Source organism: Daucus carota, chromosome 5 (genome assembly GCF_001625215.2).
Source record: "Daucus carota subsp. sativus chromosome 5, DH1 v3.0, whole genome shotgun sequence".
NCBI classification, from domain to species: domain Eukaryota; kingdom Viridiplantae; phylum Streptophyta; class Magnoliopsida; order Apiales; family Apiaceae; genus Daucus; species Daucus carota.
In genome coordinates, this window is record NC_030385.2 from 8,479,773 (window position 1) to 8,496,548 (window position 16,776).

Consider the following 16,776-nt stretch of genomic DNA (forward strand, 5'->3'; position numbering starts at 1 on the left):
CATTAACAATTTTACCTTCTTTTCTTTTCCTGTTTGTAGTTTATAAAGATCACGTATGCATATATCTTATAATCAAGGCATCTCAGATATTTTTCTTGACGACAATAACGTACTGTCCGGCGTCCATCATATTATCGCATATCTTACACTTTATGCATCATGTATCATATATATTTAGTTTGGTTCCTAAACGATATTCAAAATTATGAAAGTGCAAGTAGTTGCATAAAGAGTGTAAGAGTAGAACAAAATGGGTTACGGTGTCTGGCATATGTCACGGAGCTGTTAATTAACTTATAGATTGTCGGTCGTTGGATGAATATCCAACAGCTAAGATCATAACAAATTTTTAATATATCTACCGCTTTTTAACCGCAAGACAGGAAAAATGAGACGATGTATCCCCATCTAGCGGTTAAAATCCTGACCGATGGATATTCATCTAACGGCCCAGAATCTATAAGTTACTTAACAGCTCCGTGACAATCATATACCAGAGACCGTTATCCGAACAAAATTTGCAAGTTTACCATATAGCCAGAACTAGATGAACTAACATATCCAGTACACTACATGACTGTCTTTGACCCTGGAAACATCATATTATTCATACACCTCAAAAAGGGGCTTAAGAACAACTCTTATGGTGATTAAACAGATAAAACAGATGGAAAATTAATCACCATTAAAGGAGGAAAGCACTGACATACTTCTCATCTCCAAGACTTTCTTGTGAGAATTGGAGTGCTTGTAGCTCACAAAAGTGGGACTCTTTGCTGGCCTGTACTCAGGCAACAACCTGCCGGACTTGTACCTCACCCCACATGCATTGCACAGTGTTTTTGGCCCTGCTGGTCCTGCCCTCCATTGTGGGGTCTTCTGTGACAAACAGTGGCTACATCTCCTTGGCTGCTGCCCATTTAGACCCTGAAAACTGCTGCCCATATTTCCCTCTTTTGCAATGCTTTGTTCCTGATATTTGGGGAAAATGGGTTCACTGTCAGCCAACCAATAAGCCTGGTGGAGCAAAGGAGGGTCAGGGCTCCATCTCATGCTTTTTCTGGGATTTTTACATGGAACTCTGCTTCTTTTGCTTCTTGCCCTTGAAGCTCCAGGGGGGCTCCTCAATGGCATTGAAGCTGCTTCTACTGTGGCTGGTTGTTCTGGGACAGGGTCAAGTGGTAATGTTGATGAAGCAGGAGGCAGGAGGCAGTTTCCGGGGGTGGATAAACAGTCTTCAATAAACACTGATAGCCATTCCAAGTTTATATCCTCTTCTTCCACCTATTCGTTTTACAATAATCATCCACAAAAGAAAGGCCATTTAAAATTAGAGGAACGAATTAGACCATTTAAAATGACAAAACCAAAAGTAAAAATAACCAAAAAAACATAGACAAAACCAGGCAAGTTGTAAATGAGCATGTAATATCAGAGGAAGAAAGAACACGTAATGTAAAGCACACGAACAATACCGTTGTATTGCCGGAGAAAAGATCATCTAAGCTGCCAAGAGTAGCGGGAGCGTGATATGGTTGATGTTCCGACGGCAAGCCACCGGAAAGTGTAACATTCCGGCAGAAAGCCATAGTGAGCTCAAGAGGGGGAGTGAGGGAGAGCCTGTGCTTAATATACCATCTTTCTGTGTCGGCAAATAATGCAGTAATATACTACAAAAAAATCGCAACGATTTATGGAACCAATATTATTTTTAGTTATTATTTATTAGAGAAAAACCACAGTACCCATCAATCCATCGAATCTAGTTTATCGTACATGAAATCAGGTATTTAAAAAAAACCAGTGTGTATCGGAAATTTTCCGAATAAATTTTATAAAATATTCTATCATTTTAATGATTAAAATAAATTGAACTAACAAAAAGTCCAAATTAATATTCAGTAAAAGTACTGAATGGATAGATAAACTAACTAGTTTCAATACTCATGTACAACATATTTTCTTCGCTAGTGGAGTAATGCTTTGTGAAATATTGTAAGCGTTTGTCTGGTGTGTGCTCACGGACACATCTTAAGTACTTAATTTTATAGGTTTCAGACATTTATTTTATAGATTTGGGACATTTTTATTATCGTGTTTGTTGTATACGAGGGAATCCACCATTGTTAAGTAACAAGAACCGACCAAAATTAGTTTGTGAATTCTAAGTAGCTACCATGTCCTCATGGACACACAATAGAAAAACCAATACTACTCCCTCCATCCCATTTTAAGTGTCAACTTTACAAATTTCACACATATTAAGAAATAATTAATGTAATGTTTTGATCATTATCTTCCCACAACTAATCGGCAGTTATCATACATACTCCCTCCGTTTCATATTACATGTCCACTTTCAAAAAATCACAAAGTTTAATAAAAGTTGATTTTGAAAAGAAAAAAAAAGTGTGTTAAGTCATTAATTGAACAAAATATGTGGCATTTGGTTGTTCTTGGAAATATAAGTTAGAAATATGTGAAGGAGAGTTGATTTTGGAAATATAATTTTGCATTGAAAGTGGACAGGTATTTTGAAACAAATTTTTTTTTGTATTTTGAAACGGAGAGAGTATTAACTACGCACCTCATTAATTACTCTCTATTGGAAGTTTTTTTTTTTGGCAAAATGATCACTTAAAATGGGATGAAAAAAATAATATGCAAATGTTATTTTCAGACGTGAATGATCCATACGCCCCGAATTGTCTATCCGAATTACTTTGTAAAAGGGTTTTATATCAAATTGCCAACCGAACTCGTTAAAATGTATCAAGTACCTACCCAATTTCCACGACGACTCATTTAACATACTAAAATCATTATATATATCAGACTGTTAATTTTTTTAATCTCTTAATGAAAGTATTTTATCGACTTGTGTTAACACCCCTGAACATGATTATTATCCCAAATTGTTTATCACCCAGTGAAACTGAGCGACTTACTTTCATTAACACTATGCTTCCTGAATTATTAATTTATTATTACTAGTGTAACAAGAACATGGAAATGGGTAGAAAAACACCTGAGTTTAGACTGGTTTTGTGGAACCTCCAGGGACTGCTCATAGATTTGAGAGGCTTATCTCATACATTTATATATAAATGATTCGAGGGACCTTGATCGAAGTATTATCTGCGTATAGTCAGGACATCCCAAACTATTCTATTTCTAGTTGGTATATGAAACTCTTAAATGGCATTCTTCAAGTTTAGTGTGCACTGCATGACAATTTAACTCATGCTTGCTCATGACAAGTTTAGTCTGAACCTGAGGAACATCACTAACGCATGTTCATGTTCAGAAATTAAAAAAAAATTAACAGCCTGATATATATAATGATTTTAGTATGTTAAATGAGTCGTCGTGGAGATTGGGCAGGTACTTGATACATTTTAACGAGTTCGGTGGATATTTTGATATAAAACCCTTTTGTAAAAGACATGATATTTTTGACCAATATTAAGGAGGACGTTGACTAATTATACTCATACAGATGCAGAAAGTCATCTTTATACTCATCAAATTCAGAAAGTCGTCTTTATTTGATTATTCTTGCATAATGAATATAGATATATTACGCGGTATTTGGAATCAATTTGATGCTTACAATATTTTTCTGTGTCCAAACTATAAGAAAGAAGTGGATGATTTCTTATGACAAATATTCTTATGACAAATAGTAGTACTCTCTCCGTTTCATAATATATATCTATTTTTGAACAGATTTCGTATATTAAGAAAAATTAATTTTTGTAGAAATCTTTCATTTATTATTGTATTTATTGCATTGACCAAGTATAATATGTGGCATATATTTGATCTAGGAAATATAATTTAATAAGGTGTGGTATAAAACTCATCTTGGAAATATAAATATCGACTACACTCCATTGAAAGTTAAAATGGACAAGTAATTTGAAATAATTTTTTGCTCTCAATAGTGGACATGTGATATGGAACAGAGGGAGTAATATGGAAGGAAGTATGAAAAAAGTGATGGGAGTCTGGGTGTGTTTGTTGGTACTTCTCTGCTGCGAGGTATGATGTCATTTAGAATAAAGTGTATTTTATGCGAAACACCGCTTGTAATATTGTAGTTTTAAAACCATCACATATAATATCATAGTTCATAACTCGATAGAGTTTATGCAATCTCATCTGACGTTAACAAACTTGTGTAATTTCAACTTTGTAACGAAACACTCAAATCATTCTAAAACCTCAGGCAACCCTAATTTTTCAGCAGTTATCTCATATGCTAACCGGAAAATTAGAGACCTGAATTTTCTAACCCAATCAATCAGGTCAAATACCGATTATTGCTTTATTTTGAATTCAAGACATGACAGTGCTATATGAATATAGTCGTCGGTAAAAAAATACTAAAATTATGGAATAGATTATGTACAGGTGTAAGGGCCTTATCCCATCTCTCGCAGTTGCAGTCCTGCACCTTGTCCGGTTTCCTTGCGTGAAAGTGACAGCATTAGTCGGCAGGGATGTCCCTTGTTACCTTGTACACGTCACACGTAACACCTTCTCATCTTTTCAATCATACCGAACATTTTTGCCCCCACTCATTTCTAACTTCTTGAGTTCATTTTTGTAGAAAAAGAATCGATGGAGATAAGAGAGATATACATAAATATTATTTTATTTTAAATATAAGGAGAATACGTCTCGATTGAGACAAAAGCCTCGGATGTCACAAAACACATATAACGTCCAAAATAATAAAATTTGAGATAAATGATCCTAAATATCAATTATCTACGTGGGGTAATCTAGTCTTTTTAAATTTGAGACAAAAAGCTTTAGATTTCACAAAACACATAAATAACGTCCAAAATAATAGAGTTGGGAAAAATAATCTCAAATATCAGTTATTTACGCGGGGTAATATAGTCTTTTTAATTTTGAAACAAAATAATAGATCGTGTAGTGTTTCGTTGTTTTAACTCGAGTAAGACGATACACGAAATAACAATAGCATTATGTTCTTTTCAAAACTCTAATAGAACTCTTCATGAAATAGCTTTCTGTCCTTTTAATCCCTAACAAACACTAAACTATATAATATTTTTGATAAATATCCAAAATGCTACATAATGTAGTGTTAATAAATGATATTCAGAATATATTTTGAAATTAGGATATTGTGGACATTAATAATAAATATTATGACAACGGGAGGCAACACCATTTTATATAAATTGTGTGCACTTAAGTGTTCACTTGGAGTAGAATGCAAACTCATATATTTCATAAATATGAGTTAGACTGATTTTAGACTTTAGTTAATAATTTAGATATATAAGGCAGTGATTCATGTGTATAAACCAGATTCATAAACCGGATCCATTATTATTCGCAAGAACGAAGCTAATTTAAAATGGGTCCTGTTCCCTGACAATTGATTGTCAGGGAACATTTACCCAACACACTGTGTCTCAGCCGTTGGATCGACGATCCAACTGCTGAGACAAAAGAAAAAGTTTTTAGGTATCCGCGGACATTAGGTATCCGCGGTTAATAACAGCGGACAACACAGACACATGTATGAACTGTCAAAACCCTAGGTCTCTTCTTCTCCATAAAAATGAAATTATACTCTTCTTTTTAAATTTATGGATTTAGATGATTATTATGATTAAACTAATTTTGTTTTGAATAAATAACAATTAACTTTATTTTATATTGTATCTTTAGAATTTTTTGTTTGTATATTTTTAATAGTTAGTCGATTATTATTAAAATTATCATTATTACCTATACATTCTAATATTAGTATTTTATTATAAATTTAATTGTTTTTTTAAAGTTTTTTATTGATTGACTAATTTTTTGTGAATAATTAATACATAATTTTTATTCTTGACACATATTATATATTATAAGTATTATTTATTTTTTGTGTTATATAAAATATATTTAAATTTAATTTATTTAACAAAAATATATAATGCTACTTAGACAATGTATATTTTTTAGACGTTTTTCTTGTTTTGAAATTTAAATTAATTTAAAAGAGAATAATATTTATGTGATATAAATATACCACATAAAAGAGAATAATATTTATGTACTTAAAAGAGAATATTATTTATGTGGTATAAATATATAATATTTATGTACTTAAAGAGAAAATATACATAAATATATAAATATTTATATTCTCTTTTATGTGGTATATATACCACATAAATATTATTCTATGTGGTTATTCTCTTTTATGTGGTATATATATCACATAAATATTATTCTCTTTTAAATTAATTTAAATTTTAAAACAAGTAAAACGTCTAAAAAACATACATTGTCTAAGTAGCATTTTATATTTTTGTTAAATAAATTAAATTTAAATATATTTTATATAACACAAAAAATAAATAATACTTATAATATATAATATTTGACAAGAATAAAAATTATATATTAATTATTCACAAAAAAAAATTAGTCAATCAATAAAAAACTTAAAAAATAAAAATTAAATTTATAATAAAATACTAATATTAGAATGTATAGATAATAATGATAATTTTAATAATAATCGACTACTTATTAAAAATATATAAACAAAAAATTCTAAACATACAATATAAAATAAAGTTAATTGTTATTTACTCAAAACAAAATTAGTTTAATCATAATAATCATCTAAATCCATAAATTTAAAAAGAAGAGTATAATTTCATTTTTATGAAGGAGAGACCTAGGGTTTATGTCATACATGTGTCTGTGTTGTCCGCTGTCATTAACCGCGGATACCCCTGTGTGTCCACTTAGAAAGACTTAGTGTCCGCGGTTATTTATCGCGGATACCTAAAAACTTTTCCTTTTGTCCCAGCCGTTGGATCGTGTTGGGTAAATGTTCCCTGACAATCAATTGTCGGGAACAGGACCCATTTAAAATTACCAACCTTTGGAAAAAAACAATTGAGAATGTTATTGGAATCTTTGGCTTTTTTTTCTATATTTCATCGTCCATGTTTCCAAATTATTTACTACAAGATTGACTAGCAACTACAGCAGAAAAAGGACTCATGAATCCATTATTGGTTCCTCCTACATATGAAATGTATTGACATGAAATCTTGTCTGTCTTAATTTTATATCCACCAACAAAACCTTTACATCTTAGTACTTTCAAATCCATTGTACAGAAATGTAAGAAAGAAAAAAAAAAAACCTAAATCCAGCCAAGGTAATTGTTATAGCTGGTTCATCAGGTCACCCTGGTAAATGCAGTTGAAAGCTCTTCACGATCATCGATGTTTCATCAAGCCCAAATCTACCAAGAAAATTATATCTGCATTTCAGCCTTTAAAGAAACAACATAACAAAAAGATAACTTGCACTTAAAAAATTTAAAGGCCCAAGTTTAAAAATAAAAGTGCAGAAAGAAAAATTTATTTATACCACTGCTGATTCTTCCTGAACTCCGTTAGAACAGGGTATATGTTCTCAAATGCTGTGTACGTCTCTTCTCTCACCTGTGTATACTAGGCCAGATGGCATGTCTGTGAGCCTTGAGAGAAGTCAAGATTTAAAATAGTATGTTAAGTACTGATTAGTATTCATTGTGTGCATCACCTTCGCTCCAGTAAGCACAATTTTTCCTGATACAAATATGAGAAGGACAATCTTGGGTTGCTTCATACGATAAATCAAACCGGGGAACAGTTCTGGTTCATACTGCACCAAAGAAGCACAGCAAACATTAATTACCTTGGTTTAGTACCATCAGACGAAAGGGCATTGATTAAAATTTTAGATTGTCCGAGCAAGACATTTAAACTTACACTAGAAAAAGCACCGTGCGAATATGCAAGACCTTCAAGTCTGATGGGGAATTTCACGTCACATGAACCAACTATATTTTGTATCTTGAAGTCCTGTCATATCGTTTCTATATAAAATTAGGAGCATAACAATATAAAACTCTACAACTACACACTGAAGATTATATGGACACACAATATCCCTTAATACTGTTTCTGTATCAGGCGGTGCACTATATATGTTCATAAACGACACACACACAGAAGAATAAAGAGGATACCTTAAATTTGGCAGGAAACCCGAGCTTTTGAATAATTCGTGCATACTGGAGATGGAGTATAAACATTAAATGTCACAATCTCCAAAAAACTTATTCTTAAAAGCTTTAGATATTTAGAAAATCACATTTACAATTAAAATCACTTTCTTTGATAGACTGCAGAGGGTAGCTGCTTCCCAACAATTTCAGTTGCATTCAATGTAAGTAGCACATGGCAACACGCACCAAAAGAAAGTAAATATCAAAGTCGCTAACCTTCCTTGCAGCCAGCTTTGACTGTTGTTCGCTCTTAGCTCCAGTACAAACCTAAAAGCAACGCCAAAAATATATCATGAGTGAAAGCCTGAAAGGTTTAGATTAGTAAATTTTAAAAGATATTAGAGAACAAGTCCTTCAACCATTATATTATATAACTCAAGTCAGATATGAGAAAAGAAAAACCCCAAGTTTCTGGGTTGCTCGTATAAATTAATTTGACTTGTAATAACAATTTCAAAAAAGTTTTGCCAGAAGTACAGAACTATCAAAGGTTTTGGACACATGCAGTTCTTTAATATAAATCAATACAACTTGGTACATCATCAGTGATTAATGATAACCTCACAATGCTGATAATTGATAAAAAAAAAAAAAAATGTGTACAAGTAAAAGGATGAGATTGTATTTGGAAAAACTTACCATTTTTCCTGAAGCAAATATTAGGGCAGTTGTCTTCGGATCCCTGATTCGCATAATAACAGCAGCAAAACGCTGTATAATCATCAAAGAGAACTTGATACACATGGCTAAATATATAGTGCAAAAAGATTATTACATTTCAGTAAACAAAATAACCTAAAGTATGAGCACTCCTTAAAATAAAACATTAGCGAATGCCACAGGTACTTTTTTTACCTAAAAAGAAAAAATAAAACAATCCCAAAATAATTTCAAATGTTACAGCAAACATCAAAAAAACATAAAGATTTATACCTTAGGGTTGTATTCAGCATTTCTTGCTTGCAATGCAATGGCTTTTAAGTCCAACTTGCAATCCAAGTTGACCGTCGAGACTATGTTCCTATTAGCAGTATATAACAGCCAATCAATATTGCATCCTTCAGCCAAGTCATTAAAGATTTTGCACCCAAGTAACAATGGAACTAGCCATGGGCAACAAAATAATGCAAACAGAGAAACAAATAACAATGCACACAGACAAAGAAAAAGTAAATCAGATGTAAATACAAGTCATTCAGCGCCAAAACATCAATAACATTTTCATATTCTCAAGAAAATCAGCTAAATCGCGTATAAATATACACATCCAAATCTTCTAGAAGTATTTTGCACCCTCTATAACAACCAACAAGTCTCAGAGACCGCACTGAGCTACCACATGTACCGTTACACCATCAAACAAAACACCCAAATCAAAGAATCTTCATCTCTCACCAAATAGATGCAGTATCTTGTTCAGAAGGCGTCTTTACGAGAACAATTAGGTCAGGCAAAACACAATAAACACAACATCCTACCGGTGTCTGCACAAGTGATTCTCCTACTAAAAAGATTTTCAAGGTAGCCCTAACCCAAAATTCACATATCTTGTCATTAGATTACAGCTAAGAAAAGAGTAACAATAATTGGGTTAATTATAAGCAAATTTCAGCAACTTCTCTTCGAAAAGCCCAATTTATAGATTTTGTTGAGATAGGAAACACTAGCTTGTTTAATTTACGATTGAACCTTCACTTTAATGTAGAAAATGTTGTATCATAATATATTGGGGAAGGAGGACTTACTGAAGAGTAGGAACAATTCCAGAAGGGTGCTTGGAAAGATCCACGGGCTGGTTCCCTTCCAAGACTTGTTCCGCCATCTTATTATATCTATCTAAATCAATTGAAACCCTACTCTTCTTAACAATTACTGCTAGTCAATTAGATTGAATTAGTCCCCTGTGTTTTGAAAACCTTTTTATAGGTTATGAGAATTTTGAAAAAGGGTGAATATATAGGAGCGAAGCGAGATTAGAGAGGGAGGGAGAGAGATCTGTGTTTATATATAGGTGAGGTTCGCGAGAGACAGAGACAATTACTCCCTCCGTCCCAAATTAACTGTCCAGTTTGACTTTTTGATGGTCAATTTGACCCAACTTTGACTGAAAATTAAAAATTATTCTTTTACAATTTTACAAAACTGAAAAATATATTCTAAAATAGATTTAATAATCTTTTCAATGATATATATTTCATAATTTTATTCAATTATTTAATATACATATTTTTCAGTCAAAGTTGGGTCAAATTGACCATCAAAAAGTCAAACTGGACAGTTAATTTGGGACGGAGGGAGTATATATGTATCAAGGGAGAGGAGGAAATTATGTGACAAGAGATGAGATCTGAAAAAGAGGCAGAGCGTTGGCTTTCCAACCTTATCTACTTGTCACCCCTATTTATATAGGCTCACCGGCTATCCTGCCTTTGGGCCGGTCATGCTCTTGGTTTCACTGCTTCCTGTTATTGGGCCGCCTCAGCAATTAATTAGCACTTAGCAGTATTCCCTTCGTCCATAATACACTCTCCTAAAAAAAATTATGCATATATTAAATAAAATATATGAACGTAAACTCTTATTCAACTCTCATGGATTGATATACAACTTTTTGAATAATTTTGAAATAATATCAATATATTTATAATGAAAACTAAAGTAGACAGGTATTATGGGGAAAAATTTCTTTCAAACGATATTATTATTATGGGACGGAGGGAGTACCTTTTTTAGCTCCCGTGTTAACCCGGTTATGTTATATTTAATCAATACTCTCTACGTCCCTTTTTAATTATCACATTTGCAAAAAACACATATATTAAGAAAAAATAAATGTTATAAATTATTTTCATGCACATTCAAGGGGTAAATATGAAAAATATTTCATAAATATGTATTGGAACAAAAATAAGACAACTATTAAGGGGCAAATTTGTTATGCAAATGTGATAACTAAAAAGAGATGGAGGGAGTACTAGCTATCTTGAGTAGCAGTCCACAACCATTAATGGATGTGGAGGAGTTACACAACACACAAACTTTTGGGCGTTAGGATGAATATCCAGCGACCAAGATTATATTGTGCTTTTTAATACATGCAACATTTTTTAATCGTTGTACGGGAATGATGACCACGTACAGCAGATTTTAAGCACTAAACGAGAACTCGTACAGCGGTTAATATGGTTTCCAATTTTCAAGTAATTGAATTCACTGTGAGTATATAGTCCTTCAAGAGCCGGTGAGGATTTTCTTAGGTGGAGGTCTCGTTTGGCTGAAAATATTTTTAAGCTACATGGAAGTAGAAGGCCGTCTTCAGCATCTCATGGCTCTAAATAAAGATTTGCAAGGCTTATAGATATCTGTAGGTGATTGCTTGTGACGTTAATTTGGCACTTTTAATATTTATTTGCAATTGATGGGATTATTCTTAAGTTACTCAATCATGATGATATGTATAAAGCTATTGACATACTCCCTCCGTCCCCTGAGTTGTATACATTGGGGGACGGGGACGCGGCACGGACTTTAATGCTCCTGTAGAGTGTAGTTGTGTAATTTATTTTTAAAATTTTCTTTTTCTGAATTAAAATTTGGATGTTATATTTTTATTCAGGAAAAAAAAATCTCAAAAATAAATTACGAAACTATATTTTATAAGAGCATTGAAATGCGCAGTTGAAAAGAAACGTATACAATTAAATGGGACAGAGGGAGTATATCTTAAGGTATAGTTTCGAATACTTCATTTTACTCTTTTTTTATCTTAAGAGTGGACGGAGGTGTCTATGCCGAGTTCTAGATTGCAAAAAGTTATCAATAAAAGCCTGGAACACAGAATGAATTGCTCCCGCTTCGTGTAGTAGTTCAAATCCTCTCCTTTGAGCAAGCTTGAGCTGCTTTAGCTACTGGCCAAATGATTACTCTTCCTAGCAATATTAAGGCCCTTCTTGCCGCACATGATGATACATCGAGACTCCTCAATTCATTAATTAGTAACAAAACTTTGTCATCAGATGTCCATTGGAGCGTTTTAGGGAGGAAATTATCGGTTCGTGTGCTCACATCACATATTTCATAGAGTGATGCATACATGCTCAAAATTTTTATGAAGAATCAGACTCGTTTGCCAATTTGGTGCAACATGGGAGTAAACAGTCCTCATTCTACCAAATTCTTGCAGAGTATCGAATGAAGTTGCCTGAATATAATACTTTGGAGCCATATGCAAAATATGAATGAGAATTGTCTTTCTTTACCTCTAACTTATGAGATGTCTTTGCATGGCTAAATTTGAAATGTCGCGCCGTATGAAATAGTCGTTGACACATAGTGATGGAAGAGCTGTATTATCTCTAGTTTATTTAGTTTTAGACATGTACCTCGAAATCCTGATGGTAACTTGACAAAATACTTCATTATTAGTTAGTAATATAAATACTTCACATTGTTAGTGATATAAATTATTAGTTTTGGACATGTACCTCATATTCCTAATGGGTTAACTTGACAAAATACTTCATTATTAGTGATATAAATTATGAAAGCAACTTTATTTTAATACTGATTGAAGTAATAAAGTGAATTGGAATAACTTTCGCATTGAATTGTATTAAAATCTGAATCAAGTCACTCGAACTATTTTTTTGATTTTTTTTTTGCCAAGAACTATTTTTTTGATTTTAAACTAGTCTCTGACTTGTTTTTAATTTTAAGTGAGTTTCTGAATTATAACCTAAACAAACATTTTTCAACTTTAAATTATAAACAGATTTAGACCGGGGACTTTAAATCTAAATTCTAGAAAGCTCGTAATCTTGAGAGTTGGCAAGTAACTTAGGATATCGAATGAGTAAATTAGTTATCTAAAGCTTGTGTTATATTTTTGCATAATTATATTGCATATTTCTTTATAAGTTTAAAGATAAAGATCGATTATTTTATTCAGGAAAAGATAAAATTATATTATAATCTTGAAAAGTAAATCATAATTAATCTCTAAAAAAAACCCTTCACGAATGAAAACATGAAACACAGATACACGATGGTCCAAATCAAGCATCATACATGCTAATCAAGAAACATATCGTGAAATAGTGACAAACAAAGAGAAATCAAATAACAAATCCTCCATTAACACGAACAATCTGTCCATTAACCCACTCCCCAGCATCACTAACCAAAAATCCAACAACTTTCGCAATATCATCTGGTTCTCCCAATCTTCCTAATGGACAAGCCTCTGCAATCCTCTTGACCATTTCGTCGGATTTTCCAGCAAAAAACATTTCAGTAGCCACAGGCCCTGGAGCAACACAATTGACTGTCACACCGCTTCCTTTCATCTCTTTTGCCAAAATCTTGACCATCGCTTCCACAGCCGCCTTTGAAGCTACATAAGCACCGTACCCTGGTGTCAATGCACCAACCAGCGAAGTCGTTAATGTCACAATTCTTCCTCCGCCTCCATGTTTTAGACGATTGGCAGCCTCTCGACAACACAAAAATGCACCTTTTGTAACACAGCTATAAGATTAGTTGAGCAAATAAATCATCGGTTTGTCTAATATTTGCCCAAAAGCATACAATCGGCGTTAACTTCTATGAGTTTGATATATTTTTATTGGTCTCCTAATCATAAATATGGATGGACCCCTCCACTCACACCAATTCCACCAAAGTCATCAAATTCAGTGTTTATTGTGTGTCCTTGGACACATATTAAAAAGACCGATAAATCATCTAGTATTACTTATCTTATTATTTGTCCATTCAACACCATCATAACATCAACAACTAAAATATACAAGTTAGAATGTTAGATAGACTATTGGAGAAAAAATAATTTATAACACTAAAATTGGGAGACAATTAGTACTTCCGGACAACGTGATTACCTTTTGCATTAACATTGAAAGTGTTGTCCCAGTCTTCTAATGTGGTGTTCGCCAGAGTTGGATACTTGGAATCAAGAATGCCAGCAGAATTGACCAGGATGTGAGACTTGGTGTTAAAATGCTGCTCAGCCTGATCGAACAGTGACTTGACTTGATCAGGATCTGAAATATCGGCTCCAACCGAAATCGCGACAGGACTAGAAGAATTGGAGGTGGAGTTGAGCTGGGAGGCTAAGAGCTGAGCTTGGTTAGAGTTGGAAGAGTAATTGATGACGATTTTTGCACCGAGTGAGGCGAGGTGGAGAGAAATGGCCCGGCCTATGCCGCGAGAGCCCCCGGTTACGATGGCAACTCGCCCTTGTAGAGGGAGTGTTTGTGTTTCATCACTCGACATTGTACAAGACTAAAGCGGGTGGGCTCTGTTTGTTTGGGGTTTTATGGCTGCTGTTTTTATAATTTGTTGGAGGTTGATGTAGAGGTCAGCCAGTGCGTAGCTGAGGATAACGAGGTCAATGCCAATTTTGACACGGCAGCTTCCTGCTACTCCCTCCGTCCCGGTCAATAGTATACATTGGGGACGGGGGCGCGGCACGGACTTTAATGCTTCAATATAGTATAGTTCTGTAAATTATTTTTAATATTTTCTTTTTTTTATAAAAGTATAAGTTGCAATAAGTGGTTACATAAAGTTGCAATAAGTGGTTGATTTAGTAAATCAGCATCTTTTTTATTTGTTAAAAAAAACAAAAGAATACGCAATTGAACCTGAACATACGTAAAAAATATTGTACTCATATAGGAGTTTAAAAAGTCTCCTAAATACTTTGGAGATGTTAAGAAAACGTATCTATTTTTTAAGAAAAAAACATTTCAAAAACGTTAATTATTTATTTATATTAAAAGTTGAAATCCATATAACATTAATTATCATTGGTAAAATATCTTTTTCAATATTAATAGTTATTAGTTTTAAATCGTTACTCCCTTCGTCCACATATTTGTTTACATATAGTTTGGCCGATGAATGATGAACATAAAATATAATACATATGAAAATGTAAAAATTTTGTGTGATATGTGATGAACTTAAAATATAATACGTGTAAAATGGACAAATTATCAGTATAGATTGGCTAAAATGATTTGCCGAATAATAAAAATTGGCGATCATGTAATTTTTTTTGACTTGTACGATATTGTAATTCGATAGTATTGAGTGCATTATATTTTATATTTTATTATTATTATTGTAATTTATTATAAATAAAATATATTAGTTGAATGAAAAAATTAATGTTGAATTTTTGGGTTCCAGATTTCAGATTTGATAAATATAACTCATGTCATACACAAGTTGAATGATGTTGGAGTTGATTTTTTTAATATAATTTTTTATATTTATTTTATATTATATAATTATTTTTAATTAAGGGTTTAATAGGATGAAATGTGAAGATGTTTTAACAGGTCAGTCTTCTTAGTAATTTTGTTTTTTAGAAGATTTAGAAAAAAAAATATGATCAATCATTATATATCGGCTATATTTGTATAATCGGCTATATTTTGATAACATTTATCAGGATACCACCTAATTATTATGATTTTAAAATAATATATCTTCTTTATTTGAAACGATAATAAACAATTTCAATTTCAAAATATAATTGATCAATGTAGTTATAGACCGATCTTATCTAGCAATTATTTTATATAATTATTAACAAATATGTAGCCAATATTTTATACTTCTTCCATTCTATTAAAATGTTAATGTTTTCGAGCTATAGTTCGGCACGTATTTTAAAATTTTCATATAATATAATATTATTATTTATTTATTTTTTTCTAAATAAAAATTTATATTAAAATTTTATTCAAAAGAAGATCATAAAATCAGATAAAGTGAAAAAAAGGGGTCTGAGTGTAATTTAGGCCCTGTTTGGAAGTTTGAGATTTGGGGCTAAATTAGAGGTTTAAGTTGATTTAGAGGTTTGACCACTAAAATAAGTTAATATTAGTGTTTGGTAGTTAACGGATTGATTCTATTACAATTATTTACAATATTCTTTTTTTCTCATGATTTTGAGTGGAATTGCAAAAGGTGTTGACTTTAATCTTGTTTGTTTGTGTGTATTTGTTTGTTTGTTTAATCCCTGTGTTTTGTTTGGTTTTGGTGTTTTTCGCGATTTTTCATGTTATATGTGAGATGCTTCATTGTTCGCTTCACATACTTCACATACGACGAGGCAACTTGACCGATAGCATAGCGGTGGTGGCCGATGGTGGCGGTGACGACGGTTTCAGGACGAGATCCGGTTTCAGAAAGGAAAACGCGCTAATTGTGCCTTAATTCAGGGCGGTAATTGTGCCTCGTTAATTGTGCCTCTTTGTTGAGGGCGTAATTTGTGCCTCAATTATTGAGGACGTAATTTGTGCCTCAATTATTGAGGGCGTAAATTATTGAGGGCGTTAATTGTGTCTTAATTAAGGATATTAATATTTTATTATTATGCCTTAATTAAGAGCTTAATTGTCTCAATCATGAGTTATCATGATTCATGATTGTGGGAATATTTTGATGTAATCTGTTAAATATATCGACTTATATTCTTTTTGTTTCTCTTGTTTTATTTTCGGGTTAAATGGCAATTAGGTCACTCAACTCGATAGTAATTTTCACTTGGGTCATCCAACTCAAAAAGCTTTCAATTGGATCACAAATCAAATAATAATATTCAAACTAATCATCAATCACGATTAAAATTTCAC

At 32.5% G+C, this 16,776-nt stretch overlaps 3 protein-coding genes across 3 annotated transcripts; all 3 read right to left on the reverse strand.

Moving 5' to 3' along the window:
• Positions 1–534: 534 nt before the first annotated feature.
• LOC108220761 (GATA transcription factor 2-like) lies at positions 535–1,656 on the reverse strand. Its single transcript, XM_017394617.2, has 2 exons — positions 1,476–1,656; positions 535–1,284 (listed from the first exon to the last, which is right to left on the reverse strand). Exons 1-2 carry the CDS (start codon positions 1,587–1,589, stop codon positions 676–678), a joined length of 723 nt encoding a protein of 240 aa, XP_017250106.1. The 5' UTR covers positions 1,590–1,656; the 3' UTR covers positions 535–675.
• Positions 1,657–7,033: 5,377 nt separating this feature from the next.
• LOC108220597 (TATA-box-binding protein) lies at positions 7,034–10,085 on the reverse strand. Its single transcript, XM_017394403.2, has 9 exons — positions 9,856–10,085; positions 9,044–9,131; positions 8,750–8,821; positions 8,327–8,377; positions 8,072–8,116; positions 7,812–7,904; positions 7,603–7,704; positions 7,429–7,502; positions 7,034–7,300 (listed from the first exon to the last, which is right to left on the reverse strand). Coding segments are annotated over exons 1-9 (603 nt in total). The 5' UTR covers positions 9,933–10,085; the 3' UTR covers positions 7,034–7,299.
• Positions 10,086–13,155: 3,070 nt separating this feature from the next.
• Positions 13,156–14,522, reverse strand: LOC108220621 (NADPH-dependent aldehyde reductase-like protein, chloroplastic). The gene is made up of 2 exons (XM_017394435.2): positions 14,008–14,522; positions 13,156–13,622 (listed from the first exon to the last, which is right to left on the reverse strand). Exons 1-2 carry the CDS (start codon positions 14,399–14,401, stop codon positions 13,225–13,227), a joined length of 792 nt encoding a protein of 263 aa, XP_017249924.1. The 5' UTR covers positions 14,402–14,522; the 3' UTR covers positions 13,156–13,224.
• Positions 14,523–16,776: the final 2,254 nt, after the last annotated feature.